This window comes from Dipodomys ordii, unplaced genomic scaffold (assembly GCF_000151885.1).
Source record: "Dipodomys ordii isolate 6190 unplaced genomic scaffold, Dord_2.0 Scaffold8, whole genome shotgun sequence".
NCBI classification, from domain to species: Eukaryota; Metazoa; Chordata; class Mammalia; order Rodentia; family Heteromyidae; genus Dipodomys; species Dipodomys ordii.
The window spans coordinates 7,752,966-7,776,681 of NW_012267224.1; the positions used below are offsets into that span (position 1 = coordinate 7,752,966).

Sequence of the window (23,716 nt, forward strand, 5' to 3'; positions counted from 1 at the left end):
CATTTTACACAGGCAGGTACATTATCATCCCCATTTTATAGCTTGAAAAACTGAGTGAGAAAGTGCCGTGCATGGCTGCCGAGTCTGTATTTCTAAACACACTACAGACACTGCCTGGCTGACAGGAAAACAACAGGCTGAAACCTTAACTTGTAACTCTTCCCTTCCTTGCGGAGCCTGGAACACCCCAGGATGCAGGTGTCAAAGCTGCAGACTCACCTGATCCCTTCTCTGGCTTTTCTCTGGCCCCCTACTGCCTGTGAGCAAGGGCTCTTCAACAAATATCTGAAACAAGAGAAGCTAGAACAAAAGGCAAGGAAGAAGTGGCAAAATGAAGGAGACGGAAAGTGGCTTAGTATACGGAGGGAATGGGCAAATTTTCCCAGGGAAGAATCAGACAGTAGTAATATAAAAGCGTAAACAGAAAAAGACTGCATGAGGACAATGCACAAACCATTCACTTCAACAGAAGATGAACAACTAATGACAAAAGCCTGAAAATATGATGGGAAGCGGGAGAGATAGAACACAGCAAACTGAGTTTCAACTTGATAGCTCCACATAAACTCCAATTTGTAAACTCTTCTGTTTACCGGACAAACATGAGCTTGGTGCCCAGCAGGCAGGAAAGGGTACTGGACATAGTTATACCAGGAACCAGCAGGACACACATGCAGCTCAAAGAGGAATCTGCTGTATCAACCCAGTGACCAAAGGGAAGGCTAGAGGAAAGCTATCACAAACAACTGTCTATGGCCTGTGCATCATGACACTATGTTCTGCTACAACTATTATTATTAGTAGTAGTAGTAGTAGTAGTTTTTACAATGTTGGGGAAATGAAAATGAGTGCAGACACGTTTCTCCTGGATTTCTATAAAAAGCTGCTGCGGCAGTATTGAATTCATACGTGAGGATGAGCTTTCAATATCTGGGACTTCACCTTCAGACTATTTTCGTGCACTGCCTGTCTCAAGAGTCTGGAGAAGACTAAGGGACTGCGGGCCAGTGCCTCTCAAGTCAAGTCATCTCATAGGGCTCAGAGAGAGCAGAAAGAATATGGAAATGTACCCTCCTGGGCAGAGTGTAACAAAACCTGCCTAAGCAGAATATTAACTAATAAAACATCACAGTTCTACTTTGATAAGGTTCAAGTTTGAATGCCCCTCCCCCAGACTTTTTCAAAAGTCAAGCCCATGTGATACAGAATGAGAAAGAGGCTATGGGGCCACAGTTACAGGGGGCACCACTCCTTCCAAGACACACCTAGAATACCTGCTGAAGACACACCTAGAACACCTGCTGAAGACACACCTAGAACACCCACTGAAGACACATCTAGAACACCTGCTGAAGACATACCTCGAACACCTGCTGAGCACATGCCTAGCATACCATGCAGAGAGCCAAATAGAAAATGCTTCAGCATTTGCTGATCAAGAGACAAATTTCATTTTGCAGGTACATACTAATCACTCAAATCATAACCATGGAAAATTATAAATCAATTTTAACTTTTCATTTAAAAAAAGAAAGGAAGGAAAAACCCAGCAACTGAGTAGATTGAGCAACATTAAAAAAATAGATGAGTATTTCAGGCAATTGAGAAGATTAAGATATTAACATAGCAGACATGTTCAAGATCTACAACAAAAGATAAAGCAGATATCTAAATCATATTATTCTCAATTTCAATGGCAAGCAAACATAGGCTCTGCCTTGATTTTAAAAACTGCTAAACATGTTGCACAAAAGCTGTGCCAAAAGAGACACTGTAAATGGAAAGGGTAGCCCTTTTGTTTATATTAGCAGCGTGGCCATCAGGAAAACAGGAGAACTCCCTACCCCGGACTCGCTCTCCACCACAGCCTAATGCTGATTTTGGTCATGTGTCTAGATGGCCCAGAATTAACGAAAATAAATAAAGCAGGAAGTGAAAAGCTCTGTTCTCCACAGGGGCAAACTGTACCGATGTCAAAAAAAAATGAAAACTCCCAAATGTGGGAAATGTCACAGGGTGATCAGTCATATTAAAGATCCAAATAAAGGAGAGGAGAGGTTTGGAAGCCTATTTTTGACAGAGCAAGGAGAGGGACTTCTAGCCCAAGGACTGTAAACATAAAGCCCAGGGAAGTTTGAAATTACTCACTATCACTATACCAATAACAAGAATATCTAAGATCAACAATTATCTCAATTCATTGGAATCAGAATAAGGGATGCAATCCAAGAATACCAATAAAATTAAATGCGAAACTGATCTGAAATCAGAAGTGTTTTAGAGAACAGGTCAGGTTCCAAGAATCATTTAAAGATTTTTTTGAAGCTCTTACTTTTCATACTAAACACAAAGTCAGTGTTTGCTGAATTATAGACCTAAATGTAAGAGGCAAAAGACACTACAAAGCCTTGAGGCAAGGAAGGAAGGAGATTCTCATGAGCTTATCAGAAACAAGCTAAGATTCCTTCAATAGAATGTGAACTCTACCTATAAAAAACACAAAACCTAAGTCTAAGAAATTAGACCTCAGAAACACTAAGCCACTCTGTTCATAAATAGGCTCAAGAGAGAAAGAGGCAAGCCATAGACTGCGAAGACAACCGCAGTGCACGGATTCAGCAAGCAGCTCATGTTCAGAACTTTTTATCAAGAATCTCTACACAACAAACCCAAAAATAGGCAAGATTCACTGTGAGCTTCACAGTAAGAAATACACAGATGCTAACACCTTCAGTTGCCACTGAATGCACACTAGAACCATGGCCACATGTCCGAATTCCACCACACAAATACTCATCACAAAGACTGAGGATTGGCCAGAACCTGGAGCAACTGGCATGGTCATTATGGGTGAGAGTGCATACCAGTGATGAGCACTTGGTCAGCTCTGTGACACTAGTTCTTGAAGCTGAACACATACTGGTCTACAATCCAGCAACTTTACTCCTAACCATGCATGCTCATCAAAAACATGCATGTGAACACGTGTAACATTTTCCTGGATAACTAAAAGTCCACTAACAACACAACAAACAGATTCAGGTGTTTTTATCCACTGGCATGCTTCACAACAATGAAAAGGCATACTGTTGCTACATGCAAAGACAAAAGATAACTCCCACAGCTGTAACCAGAAAGAAACTAGGCATGGAGAGTACTGTACATTTCACTTGTATCAAGTGAAGAACAAGAAAAGTTTTTCTCTATCCTCACAAAATAGAAGGGCGGGCACTTCTTGAGACAGTGGATGGGAAATGACTAGAAAGAAACATAAGTACTACTAAGTGTGGGGATAAATCTTGAGGTTGGTGTTGGCTAAATGTGTGTATCACATCAGGAAAATTTATCCTACTACTGAGAACAAACAGAACAGAGAAATATAGAACTATGGTAGAAACATAAAGTAACACTGAAAGGCAAAGAAACTAAAAGGAAAAGGAAGCTCTTTTGTATTTATATTGCTAGGAGATTTGAGAAAGGAAACTGAGCAGAGTAGTCAAGAACACAGGATTTGGAACTAGCTTGTCCAAATTCAAATCCCAGTGAAACCCAACTAGCTTCTCAGGAATATCACTTAACCACTCCACACCTCCATTCTATACCTACGCCTGAGGGTGATGATGTGGTACTAAATATACCTCCTAAGCTTGTTTTGAGGTCCAAATCAGTCAGTCACTGTATATATATATAGGTACCATGAGTACCTGACACATAGGGTTGGTTACAATTAACTACCACCTCCACTGTCATCAGCCTCTTCCATATATATTATCAGGGCTAGATGGTACTGCATGCCTACAATCCCAGCTACTTAAAGAGATTCAGGTATGAGGATCATTATCCAGACCAGCCCAGGACAAAAAGAACAAGATCTTATCTGAAAAATAATTGACACAAAAACATAAAGGGTGGAGGATGTGGCTCATGCAGTGGGGCAAATATAATGTAATGTGTTCAAACAACAGTACCAGTCAAAAATTATAAAAATAATATATGCATGTATATATACATATTTACACATATAATCATCATCACCTAGTTAAAATTCTATGTAAAATATAAAAATAAAATATTTGACCCATGGGAAAAAACATGCAAAATTTGGTATAATGGGGAAAAATAGGATATATATTCATTTTGTTTCAATTCACACAAACTGTGATGATAGAGGGTGAGAGTTCAAATTATCATTGTACATGAATGTGCAGAAATAATTTAAAACATTTGATCGGAGAGAATATGCTATTTAAAAGTTAAACACTGCTGGCATGAAGTCATAGCATAAATGAAGTTTGCCTTCACTTAGCACACTAACCTTGAGCAAACATAAAATCATCACTAGACAAAGGAGAATAAACAAGTGTGTGTTAGTTTCTTATGTCTTGGTAAAGGGAATGAGAAAAGAGAATGAAACACATAACTGTTTATCTTCATAGCAATCAATCTAAAACCACATCAAGAAAACATATACAGAATATTTCCCAAGAAAGACATTTAGACTTCTACGTAAAACAATGTATTAAGATGGTACTCAAGAAAAGAAATAATATTTTATTTTTATGATAAGGAGTTCAGAGGAAGATGCAGAGTTTCAATTTTGTAAAGACACTTCTACTCTAGACATTGCTTTATTGAAAAGTGGCCTTAATTTTATTTTTGTAGTGCTGAGTGTACAACCCAGGGTCTCAGACATGCCAGGGAAGCATACAATTGAGCTATCCCTTTAAACATAAGTGTGAGTAATTTCATTCACTTTGCCTTTTTTTTTTTTAAAGTAACTCCAAAATCCCTTATACCAACTTTATTCTTACTCAACAATTTCTGAGATAGTTCATTCTTCTGCCTCTAGGTGGCACAGTTACATCAGGGAAAACAAGATGTTCTTTGAAAATAAATAGGAAAAAAATACCACTGTATTTTACCTTCAGAAAACTGTATTTCATTTTTTAAAAGATTAAAACATCTGAAAGATAAAAGAATGGCTTATTCCTTCTAGAAAAGGATTATACTAATTTTAATAGTTTAGAAGAACAGCTAGGAAGTTCAAAAACAATGTTTAAACTGGCATTAGATTAAGTAAGAATATAAGTTTAGTATAGTACAGTATCACAGAGAAGCTTATAAAAATGCCATTTTTGTGTTTCATTTACTTTGCTCAACTTTCTCCTGGTTAACTTTTATAGGCATCTTAGACAGCATTGCTACTCCACGGTCTATTTCAACATACCAGTTTCAGATTATTCTTTATTCAAAAATTCAATGAGAAAACACATATAAACTGAGAAAGAAAATGCTTCAAACTTTAATGTTTCATGCTTTAATATAAAGGCAACTAAATAATAAAATATGTACTTAAAAAAGCCAGACATGGCCAGGCGCCTGTGGCTCACGCCTGTAGCCTCTCAGGAGGCTGAGATCTGAGGATCATGCTTCAAAACCAGACCAGGCAGGAAACTCCGTGAGACTCTGATCTCCAATTAACCACCAGAAAACCAGAGTGGTGCTATGGCTCAAGTGGTAGAGCGTTAGCCTTGAGCTGAAAAGCTCAGGGACAGAGCCCAGGCCTAGAGTTCAAGCCCCATGAACCCCCCCCCCCAAAAAAAGCCAGACATGAAGAGACTCATAACTATCAACAATTAAAGGGTAAGGGTCTAACTTCTAGAAGAATTCACCTATCATCAACTGGGTCAAATAGGATACATAAGTTGTTTGCTGCTGTATAAAATGTGAGGTCACCAAATGAATAATCTGTATTCCTATCTATTCAGCAGACCAGCAAGCAGAAGGTCTGATTCCCTAAAAACTCCATCTCCAATCCACAAGCTATTACTTTGTTTCTTCCCTACACCCTCAAACCCTTGGGGTAGGCATCGACCCATGTCTGGATGCTTGCTGTCCTTTAAAGACAATGGGTTGGGAAACTGCTCAACACATAAGCTGCAAAATTCTTTGTGGATACCAATGGCTCCGAGTACACCAAGAAGGGAGTTTATAATGTAAACGCAGCACAGGAGTGGAAACCTGATCTTTCTGTCATGGTCACATCATATAGTATTAATATGAACAGTATTAACTACAAGAGACTTCCGCCGGATTGTCTCTAAATAGTACTGTGATTAGGCCTGGTGCCTGAGCCCAGGTACCAATGCCTGGCTACTGAGCTGTAATCTAAGACCAGCACAGAGAAGCTGCACATCAGCCCTGCTATGTCCCGTCTTGCCTGAACATGGAGAGTACTTCAGCTCAAAGACTGCAGGAGATGAAAATCTTCAAGATGAGTAACTTGGCCTTGGTATGGCAATCCCAATGCAGAAGCACAAGAAAGATTAAAAACAACAACAACAACAAGGCAAGATAATGCTTCTAAGACAGCAACCCCACACAAATAAACTCTGATTATAGTGAAGTGGATGAAATCTCAAAAGAATTTTTAAAAATTATTGTAAGAATATTCATCAATTCAGACACCAGTGACTCATATCAATCATCTTACCACTCAGTTTGAAACAAACCCCAGGACAGAAAAATCCTCAAGACTGTATTTCCAATTAACAGACAGAAAAGGTGGACTAGAGGCATGGTTTAAACAGTACAGTGGTGAGTGAAAAAAACTAGTGATAGTGTGAGTACACAAATAAGAAAAACAATTCTGGACAGGAAAAAAAAATGAATAAAGATATAGAATCCTGAAGATCAAACTGAAATCCTGGAAATGGAAAGCTAAATAAATACATCAAATAAAAATACTCAGCTGAATGCCTCACCAATGGGCTGGGTAAAAAAGAAGACAGTTATCAGGGATTAAACACCAGGCAGATAAATTACAACATCTGATGGCAAGGAGAAAAGAGAAGAAATGCTAAGAACAAATAAAACCTCTGAAACATCACTAAAAAAAATCCAAATCTTTGAATTTTGTGGATTTTTCTGTCCTGGCTATTTTTAAACTGAGTAGGAGAATTACCAATATGAGCCATAGTGGCCAATTCAGCGATTGTTCTTTATCACTCTTTATTCTTTTTTGGGGAGGTCAGATATGGGGCTTGAACTCAGGGCCTAGATGCTGTCCTTGAGCTGTTTCACTCACTCAAGGCTACAGCTCTGCCACTTTGAGCCAAGCACTACTTCTGGTTTTCTGGTGGTTAATTGGAGATAAGAGTCTCATGGACTTTCCTACCTGGGCCGGCTTCAAACCGTGATCCTCAGACCTCAGCCTCCTGAGTAGCTAGATTATAGGCATGAGCCACTAATGCCTTGTCCATGATCATTCTTACAATAATTTTTAAGAAAATTCTTTTGAGATTTTATCAGTTTCACTACCATTAGAGTTTATTCATATGGAGTTGCTATCTTGGAGGCATCATTTATCCTTTTTTGTTGCTTTAAATCCTTTTTGTGTTTCTGTAATCCTAGCCTATAATCCCAGCTATTTGAAAGGCAAAGATTGGGAGAATTGTGATGTGAGATTACAATCTCAGGCAAAAAAAGTTAGGAAGATCCTGCCTCAATCAGTAAGCCAGGTATTGTGATGTATACCTCTAATCCTAACTATGCAAGATGGCTCTAGGTGGAAGGATCACATCTGAGGTTGGTTCTGGACAAAAGCTCAAGAATCTACTTGAAAAATAAAGTAAACATGGATGACGGCATGGTGCAAGTAGTAGAGCAATTGCCAAGCATCTTAAGGCCCTGAATTCAGACCCCAATAACTGATTCCCCTCCAAAAAAGGACCCAAGCAGTTTAGTTAAGTTTGTCAGTAACTGCTTAGAAATCAAATAATCATCTTAACATTATTTAACAGACCTCTTCTTTTATACTGTTAGCAACTTATTTGCCAAAACAATAAGTAGGTATCTTCAATAAATAAATAAGAGAAAGCACTACCAGACCGATGGACATTAAAACTGAAAGGTATACTTTATGTCATTATTGTTACTTACAGTCATAAAACCCAAAGTTATCACCATTCGTTCTAAATTCAAAAGGAATCAATTAGGATGACATGTTGTAGGTAGGGAAAGATTCCAGAGAGCAAACTGGAAAATCTTCTGCTAACAATATCTCACAGATAAGAGGTACAGCTATTCCAGTACACTGCATGAAAATATGGAAATACACTATATACACTATTGCAAAGGTGTGTCTACTCCATACATTTCTAACTCATTCTGTGAACACAGAGCTGGACTTACATAAACTCAAGACCATGTCCTATTTTAAGGAGGTCAGAGTCAAGCTGAACTGATTGACAAAATTCCTATGCTAATGCTACAATCCCATATATTGATTGCACTTGGCAGTAATTTGGTTTCTCTTTAAGTCCAGAAATACACCAAAGATTATCCTTTACATAATTATAGGGAACAATTAATGTGGAGTAAAATTTTAAATTCTTCATCTGAAGCTTAATTATGCACAGGGATAAAAAAATATATATATTACCACAATCCTGAGTGCTCATGCACATGGGCAACAACTCCGTACCATTAAGACTGCGTAGTTACTGAGGGAGTAGCACTGAATCGTGGTGATGTTTTCATCAGAATAGAGGATACGGCACCCATCTGACTTCCAGCCGCCCTGTCCATTCAGCAAGTCAAAGTCCCACTGGGCTGCTACGGCATCTGCTCCGTGCGCGATTCGACGCAGAGTCACATTAACTGGGATGTGGTGGGTATCTATGCTCACACCATCTGGAGGAAATGGGAAATAGCGGTATTTCTGAAACACAGTTCATAAACAATAACAATAAATGTCAATGTAGACACTAGTGGGTACTCAGCAAGATCTTTAGTTACTGTGGCTCATTAAAACAAGAATGAAGAAATACAAGTGTTGGAGGAATAATGGGCTGCCCAGAGTTTGCTGGGTAAGAGGCCTCATACAAACCTATTTTGGTGAGAATCACAGGGGTGACCACTGTGCGCCGCTTCCCGTCATCTGCCAAGTTTGTGGAATTTCCAGTGGCGGGAAAAAGCTTGCCATTGCGAAACGCGATGAGCTGAAGCTTAAAGAGGGAGTCATCTGTTGGTTTGACTTCTCTCTTATGCTTTGGTGAGAAGAGGGAAGGAGGCAGCTGAATAGAGGCCTCCATGACTGTATTCTGAAAATAAACACACATACACAAGAACAACTATTTTAAATCATCAAAGGTTATCACTAAAAAAAAACCAAAAACGTTATCATATCAATACGTAGAAAAGAGAACAACATCACAGTTGTGAAATCCTTCTAATTATATCATTTGTTATTATTATTTGTCAATAATGTGTTGGATTGTATTGAAAACATTTTCCAAAAATGTATGTAAAAACATATATACAAACAACTGATTAAGTCACATGAAAGATTTAAGCAATGCAAGGACAACATAGATAAAGAATAAAGAAAAGGAAAGGTACTAGGCACTGGTGGGTTCAAGCCCGTAATCTTAGCTATTCAGGAGGCTGAGCTCTGAGGATCTTGGTTTGAAGTCAGCCTAGGCAGGAAAGTCCACAAGAATCTTATTTCCAAAGAAACACCAAAAAGCCAGAAGTGGAGCTGTGGCACTAGTTGTGAGCATAGAAGCTCAGGGATAGCACTTAGGCCCTGAATCCAAGCCCTAGAACCAGCACCAAAAACAAACAAAACAAAAAACCCCAAACAATAACAGCAACAACAAAAAAGAAGTGCAAACTCTATTTCTAGCAAATTGAGAAGTAAGCAAGATGATTCTTTCACAGTACAGTTAATTTCCACATGACAAGGGAACACTGCTGAAGTAGACATCGTTAAATAAACCAAGGGCCTGTCCATTTTACAATGACAAAGTATAGTAAGGACAAATATAGAAATCAACAATGTGTGTATAGCTCACAAAGGCCGTGCGAGCTTCCCAATGCTGGGGTCCTCTCTCCTCCTCACGGCACCGACCAGGGTCCCTGACTATACTGCACTACTACTCATTACTCTGCTGTAAGTCTAAAACAGGTCCTGCAGCTGGAAAGAGCAAAAGCAGAACTGAGTGACAAAAGAGGGACCCCAGGAGGGGCTTTACAAAGTCTTGGCTTTTGCAGGCAATAAACTCAGGGGTCTTGCCTCACCCCTTTCCTGGACTCACAGAACACTCAGTACCCATCTGTGACACTCTATCCCCTCTCTCTGCATGTTCTACTCCCTCTCCCTGGTCTAAGAGGACTTTGGGCTGCAGACCATCTCCTTCTTTTAGACCCCCTAAATTACTGCTTGCTGGCATTGTATTTGCTAAAAATAGTTTGGTTGACAAAATTAACCAAGTCAGCATGGCATATTTACTTTAAAAAGCGTTCTATTAAAGCTAATGAATGACTTTAGAATTACTTAACTGCTATGCTTACAATCAAATTTATAAGATATCTATAAATATCTGCTGAATGAATGCTTTTGGGAACTTGAAGTGTAACTTTTATGTTAAGAATGCTGTGAAAGTATTTGGCAGACATTATTTTGCCTAAGAAAAAGCATTAAAAGTTATCTGCTACTCTCACAAATAAACTTTATTACAAATCCATTCGCTAACCTAATAAATTTCTATGAAGGATAAAATTTCTCTTAAGTACATAATGAGGCACATGAAGAAGAGGAAATTCTACCAACATTCAAAATCCTAATGCAGTGAGACTTAAATTAATTATGACAAAAAATTCATCAAGTAATTTTCCCCAAAGTTTCATGAAAACAACTCCTAGTCCTTTGGCAAGTATTAGTCATGTTAAATTGATTTTTTTTAAGTCACACTAAACTTTTTCTTTGTTTTTAAAGAGAGAAAGGAAAGTGGTTTAATTACCTCACAGTTTTAGATGTTGAACAACATGAAGTAGAGTCTACTCTTAAAAATATATTAATTTTTTATTTATTCTATTTTTCATTAATTTTAAACTAGCTTTAAGTACTTCTATGGTGGAGTTTCATCTCAACATGTCAGTTTATGAGCACAATGCATCTTGATCAGTGTTACCACATTGTATGTTTTTTGAAGAGAGAGCTAAGTATATGGCTCAAGTGTACAGTGCTAGCCTTGAACACATAAAGCTCAGGAACAGTGCCTTGGCCCCAAGTTCAAGTCCAGGGACTAGACCAAAAAAAAGCAGGGAGAGACAGAAAGAGAGCTAAATAAAATAATATTTAAGTCCATAAAAAGCCTGAGTTTACACTTTAAATTCCAAGACAGTAATAAACAAATACCCTAGAACGTGGAGAAGTGAAAGATGCATGCCTACTTACACAAAGCTACCCTATGATCCAACAATTCCACTCCAGGGAATTTATCCAAAATATTACAAGCCAGGATACAGTAAAGCCACCAGTACAACCATGTTTACTGCAGTACTATTCACTATAGTCAAGGTATGAAATTAGCTCAGATGTGCCTCATTGGACAAATGGATCAAGAAAGTGTAATATATTTACACAATGGAATTTTACTCATCCACTAGAAACAATGATATTGTACCATTGTCAAGAAATGTTAAGACTTGGGAAAAAATTATGTTAAGGTAAGTCAGGATCAGAGAAACAAAGGATCCATGTTTTCTCTTACATGTAGAAGCTAGACTTCACTTACAAACTCATGTAAAATACAATGGATGGTACACAAGTATAAACAATTTATTAACTGAAATATGGTAGATTCCAGGGAGATCACAAACAGTATAATTTCTTACAAAGTCAAAAGCAAAGATCTGTAAAACAAAATACCAGGATGGGGGTACTCAAAAGAGGTGTGGTGAGGGCTGGGAATGTAGCTCAATGGTAGAGTGCTTGCCTTGCATGCATGAGGCCCTGGGTTCTATTCCTCAGGACCATAAGGCAGAAAAAGCTGGAAGTGGCACTGTGGCTTAAGTGGTAGAGCGCTAGCTAGCCTTGAGCTGAAGAGCTGAGGGATAAAAGCACCCAGGGCCAGAGTTCAGGCCTCCTCCCATCACCCCCAAAAAAAAAAGAGGTATGGTGAGGTCAAGGGAAAAGGGTCGACAAATGAAGAGAAGAGGGCAAAAATGCAGACAAGAATCCAATATATAGCCTACAAAATTAAGAGGAATAAAGGAACGGGAGGATAGAAGAGGGATGGATGAGGATGTTGATCAAGATGCACTGTATTTGTAAGCTGCTTTGTTAAATGGCAACTCGTTTGTACAACTACCTTATGGCTTCTAATATATCTTTTTAAAATATATTTTTATTGTAAAGATACTGTACAGAGGGGTTACAGTTACATGAGTAAGGTAATGAGTACATTTCCTATCAAGCATTGTTACCCCCTCCTTTATCTTTTAAATGAATAAAGACTATTACTAAACAGCAATGACAGATCCTCTGGATGGAAAGAGGATGTCCAATGCATGCAAAGTTACCATCATCTATACGATGATATAATAACCACATTTAACTATGTATTTATTTTAAAACATATGTATTACATCCATAACATAGATACAGATACAAACTGAAGCGACAAAACTAGAGAGTCTTCTTGCAAGATTCTCTGAAAGCTCAAAATGGCAGAGTACCTGCCTAGCAAAGTATAAAGTACAAAGTATAAAGCCCTGAGATCAAAACCTGCTATAATCAAAACAGATTCTTTAGGAATATTTACAATAGGAGGACTGTGCACCATAAGAAAAAGAACAGGAGGTGTGAGATAAGCAGAGTTCAGGGCCTGGTCTTATCATTTAGTAGCTGATGGATACTGTCCATCCTGTTGAATCTGCATCTCACTGATAACCTGTGGAACAAATGGTGGTGAGGATCAGATGCCCCATGGCTATGAAAGCACAAAAGGCTACAGAATTGGGGTAGTGATTTTGTGGGCGATAGAGGATGGTTATGTGGGTGATGGGAAAAAAGGAAATCCCTGAAGCTACTGACTTTCCAACAAGAGCTGAAACTTCATCACGCCCTGACTTCTCTGCTTCCTTTTTGGTATTAGTTTTAATCCTGAAATTGCTCAAGTATGAACACATATGAAAGGAATCTTACCAGGCAGCTCTATAAATTTGTTAAATTCATGTACAGTTTGCTGTTTACAATGACATGAAGCTAAAAAATAAACTGGCATAATGGGTATTACTTCAAACAGAACTGCTTTATCTCTATTTATACCAATTTGCCTGATGGAGGTGGACTTCCTCCAATCTGTCACTAACACATTAAAATTTGCACAACTCTCACATTGTTCATGTCTGTAGAATTCTGGCACTATAATTAGAATGAGTCTGTAACCCCTCTGTACATCACCTTTACATTAAAATTTAAATTAAAAAAAAGAAAAAAATCAGAATAAGTCAAATTCACTGGATTTTTTTATAAACGTATTTTTTTTAGTGTGAAAATACTATACAGAGGAGTTACTATTACATGGGCAAGATAATGAGTACATTTCTTATCAAGCATTGTAACCTCCTCTATTTTCCCCTTCCTATCCCTTTGCATCCTCCTCCCCCATCAAAGTTGTAAAGTTCGTTTTTCCACATAATGACTTGTACATCTCATTGTTGCAATGGGTCCTCCTGTATCCCTGTTTTAACGAAAATCACTGGATTTAAAACACTGAATTTATCCATGCCTGCCTAGCTTTCCATCCATCCAGCCATCCATCCATCCATCCATCCTTGGTACGTTCTAGTTATTTGTGTGTAGAGATCAACCAGCCTGGCACCTGGTCAGCTAAGTTGAGGTGTGTCAACAACCAGCAGTAGAGGTCCGTATATGCTATTTGGTTATTATGCTCAGTAGTTCATACATATTCAGAACTTTTAACTGAGGATATTTCCAATGTACAGGGAGTTTTTTTTTGGAGGGGGGTGATGTCTCCCACTGTTAGTCATGCAGCATCTATACAGAGTAGGAATTTCAGCCAGATTGTATAGCATGCTGATAGACACAGATTCCAAACATACCCAGGAAGCCTGGGTATTCTGCCTAAGATATTTCACTCAAGTCTGGCCACTTCTGGCCTTTCTGGTGGCTAACTGGAGATAAGAATCTCACCAACTTTCATGCTCAGGGATGGCTTCAAACCATGTGCATCATATCTCAGCCTTCTGAAGAGCAAGGATTATAGGCATGAGCTACTGGCACCTGGCTAAAGAAATCATTTTTATGGATCTGATTTCATATGTTAGCACATATCCCTATTTAAAACTAGTGCAATCAATTCTTGGGTATTGTTGAAATGGCATATTCAAAGGATTAATAAAGTAGCACAGAAGGAATAAAACCTGCCCTAACATAAAGTTTAAAATTTGAAGACAGATCTCTGTTAAAAGTGATAAAAATCTTAAGTTGCACTGTTGACATTAAAATCATCAGCTAATTTTATGTCATGGAGGGTATGGCCTATCTTCATCCACTGCATTAATAGTGTCCCCCATGAGGCTTGAATGACAATGTAACAAAACCTTGCTCTCTGGCCAGGCAATGATCTTAAAAGAATAGTGTGAAATTGGCAAATCTGGCAATGTCCATTTAACGCTTTTGATAATAGCCAGTAAAAGCTCCTTGCATAGAGGGGTGTGAATACATAAAATATAGGGTTTCATCACCTTTTTTGGGGGGGGGCGGGAGATCAGTTGTGTGGCTTGAACTCAGGGCCTGGGTGCTGTCCCTTAGCCTCTTTGTGCTCAAGGCTACTGATCTATCACTTTGAGACATAATACCACTTCCGGTTTTTGAGTGGTTAAATGGAAATAAAAGACGCATGGGGACTTTTCTGACTGGGCTGGCTTGGAGCCATGATTCTCAGATCTCAGCCTCCTGAGCAGCTAGTATGACCGGTGTGAGCCACCCCTGATTGGACTTCATCATTTTCAGTCTCTATCAGCCACGGTCATCTAAGCTAGAAGGTTCATCAATTTTTGGTGTACCTCAAAATACAACCATTTCTCTCTAGGGCTTCAGCAAGTTGCTGTCTCTATGGCCTTTGAACTATCGAGTTTCACAGAACAGAATGAGAGTGGTGAGCAGGACTACAAGTGAGAGGCTGGGTGAATCAATTCAGCTCACAGGACTATGATGAGCAGACAAAGCTGCCAATCGTTGGGTCAGTTACCCTCAGAAGACACCGTAATGATAGTTCATATTATCTCAGGAAAATGAAATATTTCTAAATTTAGCAAATTAGCTCTCCTGATGAGGCAACACCAAGGTAAAATAAACCAAAATACAATAATCTATTCATTTGATACTATGGGGCATCAACACCTAATAGACACTTGGATCAATTACTACTATGCAGCCATTAAAAAAACTGGAATACTCTTGGTAGGAAATGTACTCATTTCCTTGCTCATGGAACTGTAACCCCCTCTGTACAGCATTTTTACAATAAAAAACATACAAAAAAAAGCTGTGTGGTTGCAATACAGAGAACACGATAGCCAATGCCACACAAACTTAATGAAAAGCTGTGTGTCCATTAGCATACTGGGGTTTGCATTCCCAATACTTTGTGTGGTTTAATGAAACACATTATTATACCCCAACTTTATAAGTCCATCAAATTCAAATGACTTCTCTTTATACGTGTATGGGTGTGTGTGTGTGTATGTGTGTGTGTGTGTGAGTGAGACAGTGAGAGAGAGAGAGAAAAAGAGAGAGAGAGAGAGACATATACTTGCACTTTGCCAAATGCCCTGATATACTGCCTGCCTGATTCAATGCTCAGCCTTAGGCCTGATTTCTCCGTTAACAACAGTGCAACAGCCGGCATGTTGCCAAGGGTCTGTAATAGCTCCGAGACCCATGAAAATGTTTTAATGTCTCAAAGCTAGGATTCTTTATTTTTAACACAACATTTACATGAAAGAAAATATCCCGATATATACTAATATATTTCCGTTTTTTTATCATTACATGCATAAAAAGTCATTTTAAGTGGGAAAAGGGGACCCAAGAACAAAAATGCCCAGAGCTATTATATATCTCATCCAAGTATAAATTTTCTTTAAATCAACAGCAAATATCCCCACCGATCTCACCTCTCCCACCCCTCAATTAAGTGCTTTAGCCAAGCCAAAGACCTGAGTGTTTGCATCACTCCAGGTAGCGTTACACGTCTAGAGAATGTGGTGTACCTTCAGTGCCAGGCTCAGGAACGTGTTGGAGACGTTGCACTTAAAGCTCAGCTGCTTGTCTAGGTTTCCATCGGGGTCCCGCCTCCCGTAGTCTGCCAGCCCTGTGCGGTCGGAGGTGGCCACTTTCTGGAACACGGTGCAGGTCATCCCCGTGAATCCGGCTGCCTTGATGACATAGGCTTCCAGAGCAATATTGGGTGAATACTTCAAAAATCAAGCAAAGAGGAGTTAGAAGAGATTTCAAATCCAAATGAAAAGCATTTCCTACCTGAGACTGTTCAAAAGCAACCATGTGCCTATGAGCCAAAGCAGAGACCTGGAGTTCTTACTAAACAAAAAGCATGAAGACAACTGAAAAATACTTCAAAAGTAAGAAAACAAAAGCAAAAATATGTCCTAACATGGAAAGAAGGCCAACGAAGAAGAAAGAGCAAGTTACAAAGACCTGGAAAGTCTGATCTAAACTTCAAGTCAATTAAAAGTAATTTGAGGGCTGTGGCTATACAAACCTGAGTGGTAGAATGCTTTTGCCTAGCACATGTCAGGCCCTAGTTTCAGTACCTAATGATGCAGAAAAGATACAATATTTTTCTAAGTGGAAAAACATACTGTGAAATTATCTTTCAGGAAGGAATCTACAAATTAAAAATGTCAGTCTCTTATTTAGAAAAATGAGCTGGGCAAGCCAGTGGACCCCTTAATCCTAGGGTTCAGGGAACGTGAGGGGAAGCATGAGGACATGCAGCACAATAAAATCCCAACACCGGACACCACAGTCACTTGCTTGGTTCACGGTGAGATCAGATTAACTCTGTGTAGTTGGTTCAAAGAATAAAAACACTGCACAGACTTGCTCCAAAGCTTCACTTCAGAAAAGGAAGGGGAGAGAGAGGCTGGTCCAAATAGCAGGAAATTAACAGATTAAAATAGTAATTTAGATCATTAAAGCTGCCTAGAAGAGATGGCACCTGCCTGCCCCACAGGCTTAGAGGAATTTACGAGTGAGCTGAACATGGGACACCTGCCAGAATATACGACCTGTCAATACCAAAGGCCGCCAGGCCCACACTGGAGGACCGCCAGCAGTTCCCATTTGTCACAGACACACCAGAGAGGGTGCAAGAAGTGGCAGGTGACACGCTTCACTTTCATATACAGCAAGAGGACAAGACTTACTGTAAATTTTAAGGATAAAATAAAGCCTCTAGTTGTTTTTTTTTTAAGGCTCTCTGTAGCCCTGTGCTAAAGGTAGGCCAGTATTCCTAGTAGTATATGGACAGTGTCTTCCTTCCCGCCCTGTCCCTGTTCCCCCTGGCATGTGAATTTTGGTGCAAACACTTAAAAACCTATTAGGAACACAGAATATAAATTTATAAATATGAGAGGGTATACTTCGTATGATAGAAAATGATTACTGGCTCCCATATTTGAAGAACATGTGTATCAGCTTTTGCCTCACAAATTGCACAATTAGTGTGCATCTTTTTTTTTTTTTTTTTTTGGTCAGTCGTGGGGCTTGAACTCTGGGCTTGGGCCCTGTCCCTCAGCTCTTCAGCTCAAGGCGAGCGCTCTACCACTTGAGCTACAGCGCCACTGCCAGTTTTCTGGTGGTTTATTGGAGATAGGAATCTCACAGTCTCTCTTGCCCGGGCTGGCTTTGAACCGCGATCCTCAGATCTCAGCCTCCTGAGTAGCTAGGATTACAGGCGTGAGCCACCAGCACCTGGCTAGTGTGCATCTTTTATCAAAGACACACACACACACACACACACACACACACACACACACACACACACACACACACACAGATTGTCAGGCTCCTAGTCTCCTGTCTGTAAGACCTGGAGGATAGAAATTCAAAGGCAGCTTGGGCCAAAAAGTCTGAGAGACTCCATCTCCAATTAACCAGTAAAAAAGAAAACAGACTAGAGGCATGGCTCAAATGGTAGCGTGTCATCCATGAGGGAACAACTCAGAGCTTGAGGTCCTGAACACAAACCGTAAAACAACCACAAACCAAACAACTCAGACAATCAGCAATGAGCATGATGCACAGAAATCTCAGAATGAAGACGCCTCCTGTTCGCCTTTTCCTCTGTTGCAGGTACACAGATGCCCTCCTTACAGCCATCCCCATCCCTCAGGTGTGCTCTCTTTCCCAGACTTAGTTACCCATGGTCAACACAGTTTATACTTCTATCATATCATAGCGTTATCATTGTTCTATTTTATTCTATTTCTCTTACTGTGACCGATTTAGAATGTGAACTTGATGGGTCCCCATTAAGCTAAGCACCTAGAGAGAAAGGAGCTATCGGTGGTGTCAGGCCTCCACTGGGGGCTTGGAACACAGTCCAGGGATGAGGGAGGGGAAGAAACGATAGGAGAAGGTGGTAACTCCTGGGACCTGTCCTCATGGTGATACAGTGTACAGACACCACACCTCTTTATAGTATACCCTTAGGTCCGTAGAAGAGCCAGTGAGGTTCATGGGAAGGTGAGCAATTCCTTCAGTGTAGTAATAAGCAAGACAAGAGGATGGGTCCCATCTATCAGTGGCTGTAGACAGGGATGGGAGGATGGGAACAAATGGGTCACAAAATAACAAGATGGACTCAGGTTAAGTCAAGAATCTGAGAGCAAAACTACTCTGAGTTATGAAGCCGGTAGCTTCTATTTCATTTTTTTTTATTTAGGATAGTAATACTAAATGCTATTAAATGGAAGGCACACAGGAAAAATGATCATCATGAATCACATGAATATGAAAACACAGGTGGAACTGGACAATGCTCGACACCACGTGACCCACCGTATAATAGTTAGAAAATAGAAACCATGGGCTAGATCAGAATGTGAATGTCAAAACAACACATTATTGCCATATTTATTCATGTCTAGAATAAAAAGTAAGCAAAACATTAGGAAATCCCAAACAGTTCAACGTAGCAAAATAAAATCTAATGCATCTAGTTGAGTGACTATCTCAGTTCCTTTCCCTGTACATCCCAAGACCCAGAACCGAACATTAGCTCAGGTACAGCACTGGTGAGGCCCAGTACAGCAAGACAACAGTGTTTATTTCTGCCCTCGAAACACTTTCAAAACATCACATGGTGACCACCATACAGATCATAGAGCAAAAAGGTCTTTTCTAGAGTAACTGGAAAATTTTTTACTCAAAGGCAAAATTAACTTTTATTTTTTGGTCGGTCGTGGGGCTTGAACTCTGGGCCTGGGCACTGTCCCTCAGCTCTTCAGCTCAAGGCTAGTGCTCTACCACTTGAGCCACAGCGCCACTTCCAGCCTTTTTTGTTTATGTGGTGCCTCCTGCATGAGGGGCAAGCACTCTACCACTGAGCTACCTTCCTAGCCCCCAATTAACTTTTAAAATGTTTTAGAGAAAGGCATTTTGTACAAGCCAGTGGAAACAGAAAACCCACCGCACCCTGGGAGGAGTCCTGGCCTTTTGGGCTGGAGTTGCCTGAGCTCAGGGAATCTTTCGTAGAAGCACATGGTATCCCCATACTTACGGTGGAGTACACGTGAGCTCCGCTGGCCAGCCGGTGCGTGGCAATGCGCTGCAGGCACTGAACAATTCTACTGCAGGCTTTCGCTTCCCTCTGGGCCAGCCACAGCACACGTTCATCAGCCAACATGATGTTGCTTGCTATGTCTACCATGACGTCACCTAGCTACCGTGCATGTGGAAGAAAGGAGAAAGACCTTGAGAGCGAAGACCAGCTGTTTGACAAATCAAAATCCTAAAGACACAACCGAGATTTACCTTCTGTCCACATTTCTTTTTAACTTTTTTTGTTTTGGTATGAAACCCCATAGGCGCTTCAACTTCTTCCTCATTAAAACAGCACATTTGATTACAGTCATTTGGCAATACTTAGCTTAGAAAGTACACTCAGTCACAACATTACCAGCAACAAGATTACCATGTGGCATCTCAGTTTAAGTAGAAGGAAGACCATGACCCCAGAACAAAAAAGAAAATCCTAACTTCATTTTGTGTATTACCTTTAATCGAACCATTATGAAAAAAATACACAATGAATAACGTTCAAAATTACAGACACATTCAAGTGCCGCAAGTTTTCTGTGTGCACAGTGTACTTCTATCATACCCTCCGCATGTACTTCCCTCACACCTTGAACTCCTCCTTCCCTGTCTTCCAACTCTGTGGATGCTCCATGACACTCCGTGATCAAATATGTGGGTCCTAAGAGGTGCTCACCTCTGCAATGCTTGTTTTGTTTCATGAACTTGGTTTTTACTGGTTCGCTCATACCTTACAGATAACCAAGTCAGCTCACTGGTGACCTTGACTGGAATATCCCACCTCAGCGGAACTCCTTGGGCCAGCTACGCAGTGTGGGGGGGAGAACTAGTGTCAAGAGACCAACAAAACAAGAGCAGAGCTTTGGCATGCGGTGGGTCCTCTCATTGTGAGGCTAGCATCAAAGGTGGTCGGCCCCAATGCCAAGCCAGAATGCCATGGCCGTTCTGGAACATGACTTTTGATCATCCCGGAAGATTCCAGTTGAGATGCTCTACACAGCATGTGAACAGTCTTCACGATGTGTGGTTATGAGGGCTGGGGTGGTTTGGGAAGAAATTCAGTCCCTGCACTACATACCTGTGGAAATCTAGCAGATCTCCACTGTGGAGCAAGGGGTGGAAACATACGATATAGACCAGCACTTCTGGCAGCAACCATCACAGGCGAGGCTACATCTCAGCACTCCTGTTCCCTTCATTTATAAGTGGGATACCAACAGTTCTGTCTTCTAACTTATGGCTGACCAGATTCTAGTAATATCATAAAGTTCCTCAAACAGTGCCTGGTACGCAACAAGCATGCAGAAAATGTTGGCACTTTGTGTTGTCATATTGCGCCTTTGTTAAAAACAAAAACATGCCAGCCCCCCCCCCTTCCCAACAAACCTCATTTGAGATGTTAGGCCAGGCACTTGTGGCTCACATCTGTAATCCTTGCTAGCCAGGAGGTTCAGATCTGAGGATCATGGTTCAAAGCCAGCCCATGCAAGGAAGTATGAAAGTCTTATCTCCAAGTAACTACTAAAAAAGCCAGAAGCAGAGCTGAGGTTCAAGTGGTAGAGTGCTAGCCTTGAGCAGAAGAGCTCACATGCACCACCTAGGCCTTGAGTTCAGGCCTCAGGACGGGCATGGGCCTGTCTTCCCACCTTCTTGAAAGCCCTAACACCATACCTGGATCTAATTATTAAAGAATTACTGAATCTGTACTATCCTTAAGTTTTTGTCTGTTACTGTGTCCCTGGTAACAGAGACATCATGCTTTATCTACATTTACACCACTACTCACTGATGCAGACCTCAGGTTGAAGCCAGTAGCCATCAATGGTTATTTACTCAGTGCGTCTCAATGTTCACTCTTATTATTTATTAACTATGTCCATTGACAAAATGCTTATTGATGGCCAAGGTGAGATGCAGAGGGTCACAGCAGTGCGGACACAGCAATGAAAAAAAAGGCCTGTGCTTTACCTTCCTTCATTGCAGTGATCAAAATCAACATCAGATTTTCAGATTGGCTCATGAGAACATTTTGTATTATCTGCACTAGATAATAAGCTTGACTATGTAGCCCTGTATTTAGACCCCTGTACTGCAAAACAGAAGGAAGAAAAAATGCCTCTTATCTACGAAGGTACAGGACTAACAAGCATGAAGGCTTTAGCTGAGAACAAGCAATTTTTCTCATTATTTGACACCAGATGCCTAAGAAGTAAGGCAAGGTACTGATTGTCAAAATATACCCCAGATGATCATAAAGTACAGAACCATAGAGTGGTTCTGTGGCTGGTTACAGGCACTCTGAATCTGTCCCAGTGGCAAAAAATAAAGAAGGACACAAAAGGATAAGAATGTGTGAACAGTAACCCTGGTTTGAAAAGTATTCCTGAGATCTGACACAGGAAGATAGCATAGAAACTGCAGGCGCCTTAACAGGCATCACATTTGTCCTTGGCTGCCTTCCCTGAAGGCCACACCGTAGCCAAAGAGGGTCAGAAGGAATCAGACACCTGCTCGTGCACTTGTTACATGAGGACCAACAGAAAACATGCAGGAGGAGGCACTTCATCAAAGATGTGACTAGAAGAAATAGATGCCACTTGAGTAACAACGCTGAGTGCTCCCATCTGGGACAGGCCAGCATACCTCCCATGGGCTTCTTTAGTAATATGCTGCTTAGAATTTGGGTCAAAATGAACCCCAAATCATCAGTGAATTTCTGAATTTCTGATCTGTTCTCACACCGAACAGATATTATACAAACTTGAGGGCATTTAATTTTGATGAAGTAGACTACACTTTGGTTTAACACTAAAGACAAAATATTAGTATATCTGCAAATTAAGTAGTCTTGGGGTAAAAATTTAAGTGTATTGCTTACAGATGTCTGAGCAAATTAGATAGTCTGAGTCCGAGTTTGCTAATCTGCAAAACAGTAAGACCAGGAGCGCTAAGAGAAGTGCTGAGAATCTCATTCCAAGATAAAGCTAAAGCAAGCTAAGAAACAAAACTCAGAAGACACACACACACACAAACATGAATAAAAATCTCCTCATACACCTAGCAGAAATATGAGTAAGAAATAGGAATAAGTGCATACAATGTTTCATGAAAACCCAGTGATTTAGATCTTTCCACCTATGTACATTTACAAACACAGAGTGGCCAGGTGTACTTTGTGAATTCTCCTAAACAGAAAAGCAAGAATTACTGACAGGGCTGGGAAGGTGGCTCAATGGTAGAGCGCTTGCCTTGCATGCCTGAGGCCCTGAGTTCGATTCCTCAGCACCACATAAGCAAAAAGAAATGTACTCTTTACCTGACTTATGAGACTGTAACCCCTCTGTAGATCACCTTTATAATAGCAATAAAAAAATTTAAAAAAAAGAATTACTGACAGTGTGTGTAGCTGGGAAACATGGAGCAGCTAAGACAGAGCTGAGAATAGAAAAAAGGGACCTATCACCCAAATGTGGTCCCAAGGGTCACATCACAGACCGGTATTATCGTTACTTAAGTTCAAGCAATCTTTGTTATTTTCTTTGAATAAAAATGAAGTAAAAGAATGAGATAATTATCTTGAGGTGTGTTACTCCTGTGGTTACCCAGAGTGAAGGCACTACTCTGTCTTGTAAGTCAAGTTTTAAAAGCACACGGGCGGCACTATTAACGAGTGCCAGTGCCCTCTGTGATGCAGGATGCCACCGTAGGCTCCTCTCAGCAGCTGGCCTGGTTAAAATTCAGTATTCATCGCCAGGACCAGTGGCAAGGATTACAGCTTTGATTTACTGTGGTGCACGGTGAAGAGAATGATGAGTGAAGGTGAGCACAGGAGCATGAGTTACTGAAAGAGGCTGAGACTACCACTGCAGGTACTAGTATCACGTCTCTGGTAGGATGGATCTGGGGTAGCTTAGGAGAAAACCATCACACAGTCACGATCACTCTTTTTTAATTGACAAAGCACAAACAGCAGCAAAGGGAGAAAGAGACAGCAGGAAAAATGCTAGCTGAGGAAAAGCTGGCTCTGTGTGCTTCCACTCAAGGCCGGAGGAAAAC

General features: G+C 40.3%; 1 protein-coding gene across 1 annotated transcript in view; it reads right to left on the minus strand.

Moving 5' to 3' along the window:
• Positions 1-23,716, minus strand: part of Adgra3 (adhesion G protein-coupled receptor A3) — a 72,996-nt gene that overhangs the window by 12,671 nt on the left and 36,609 nt on the right. The window contains exons 11-14 of the mRNA XM_013008895.1: positions 19,623-19,784; positions 16,090-16,293; positions 8,891-9,104; positions 8,486-8,694 (exon numbers count right to left, since the gene is read on the minus strand). Coding sequence (XP_012864349.1) covers positions 8,486-8,694; positions 8,891-9,104; positions 16,090-16,293; positions 19,623-19,784 — 789 coding nt within the window. The remainder of the gene's footprint in view (positions 1-8,485; positions 8,695-8,890; positions 9,105-16,089; positions 16,294-19,622; positions 19,785-23,716) is intronic.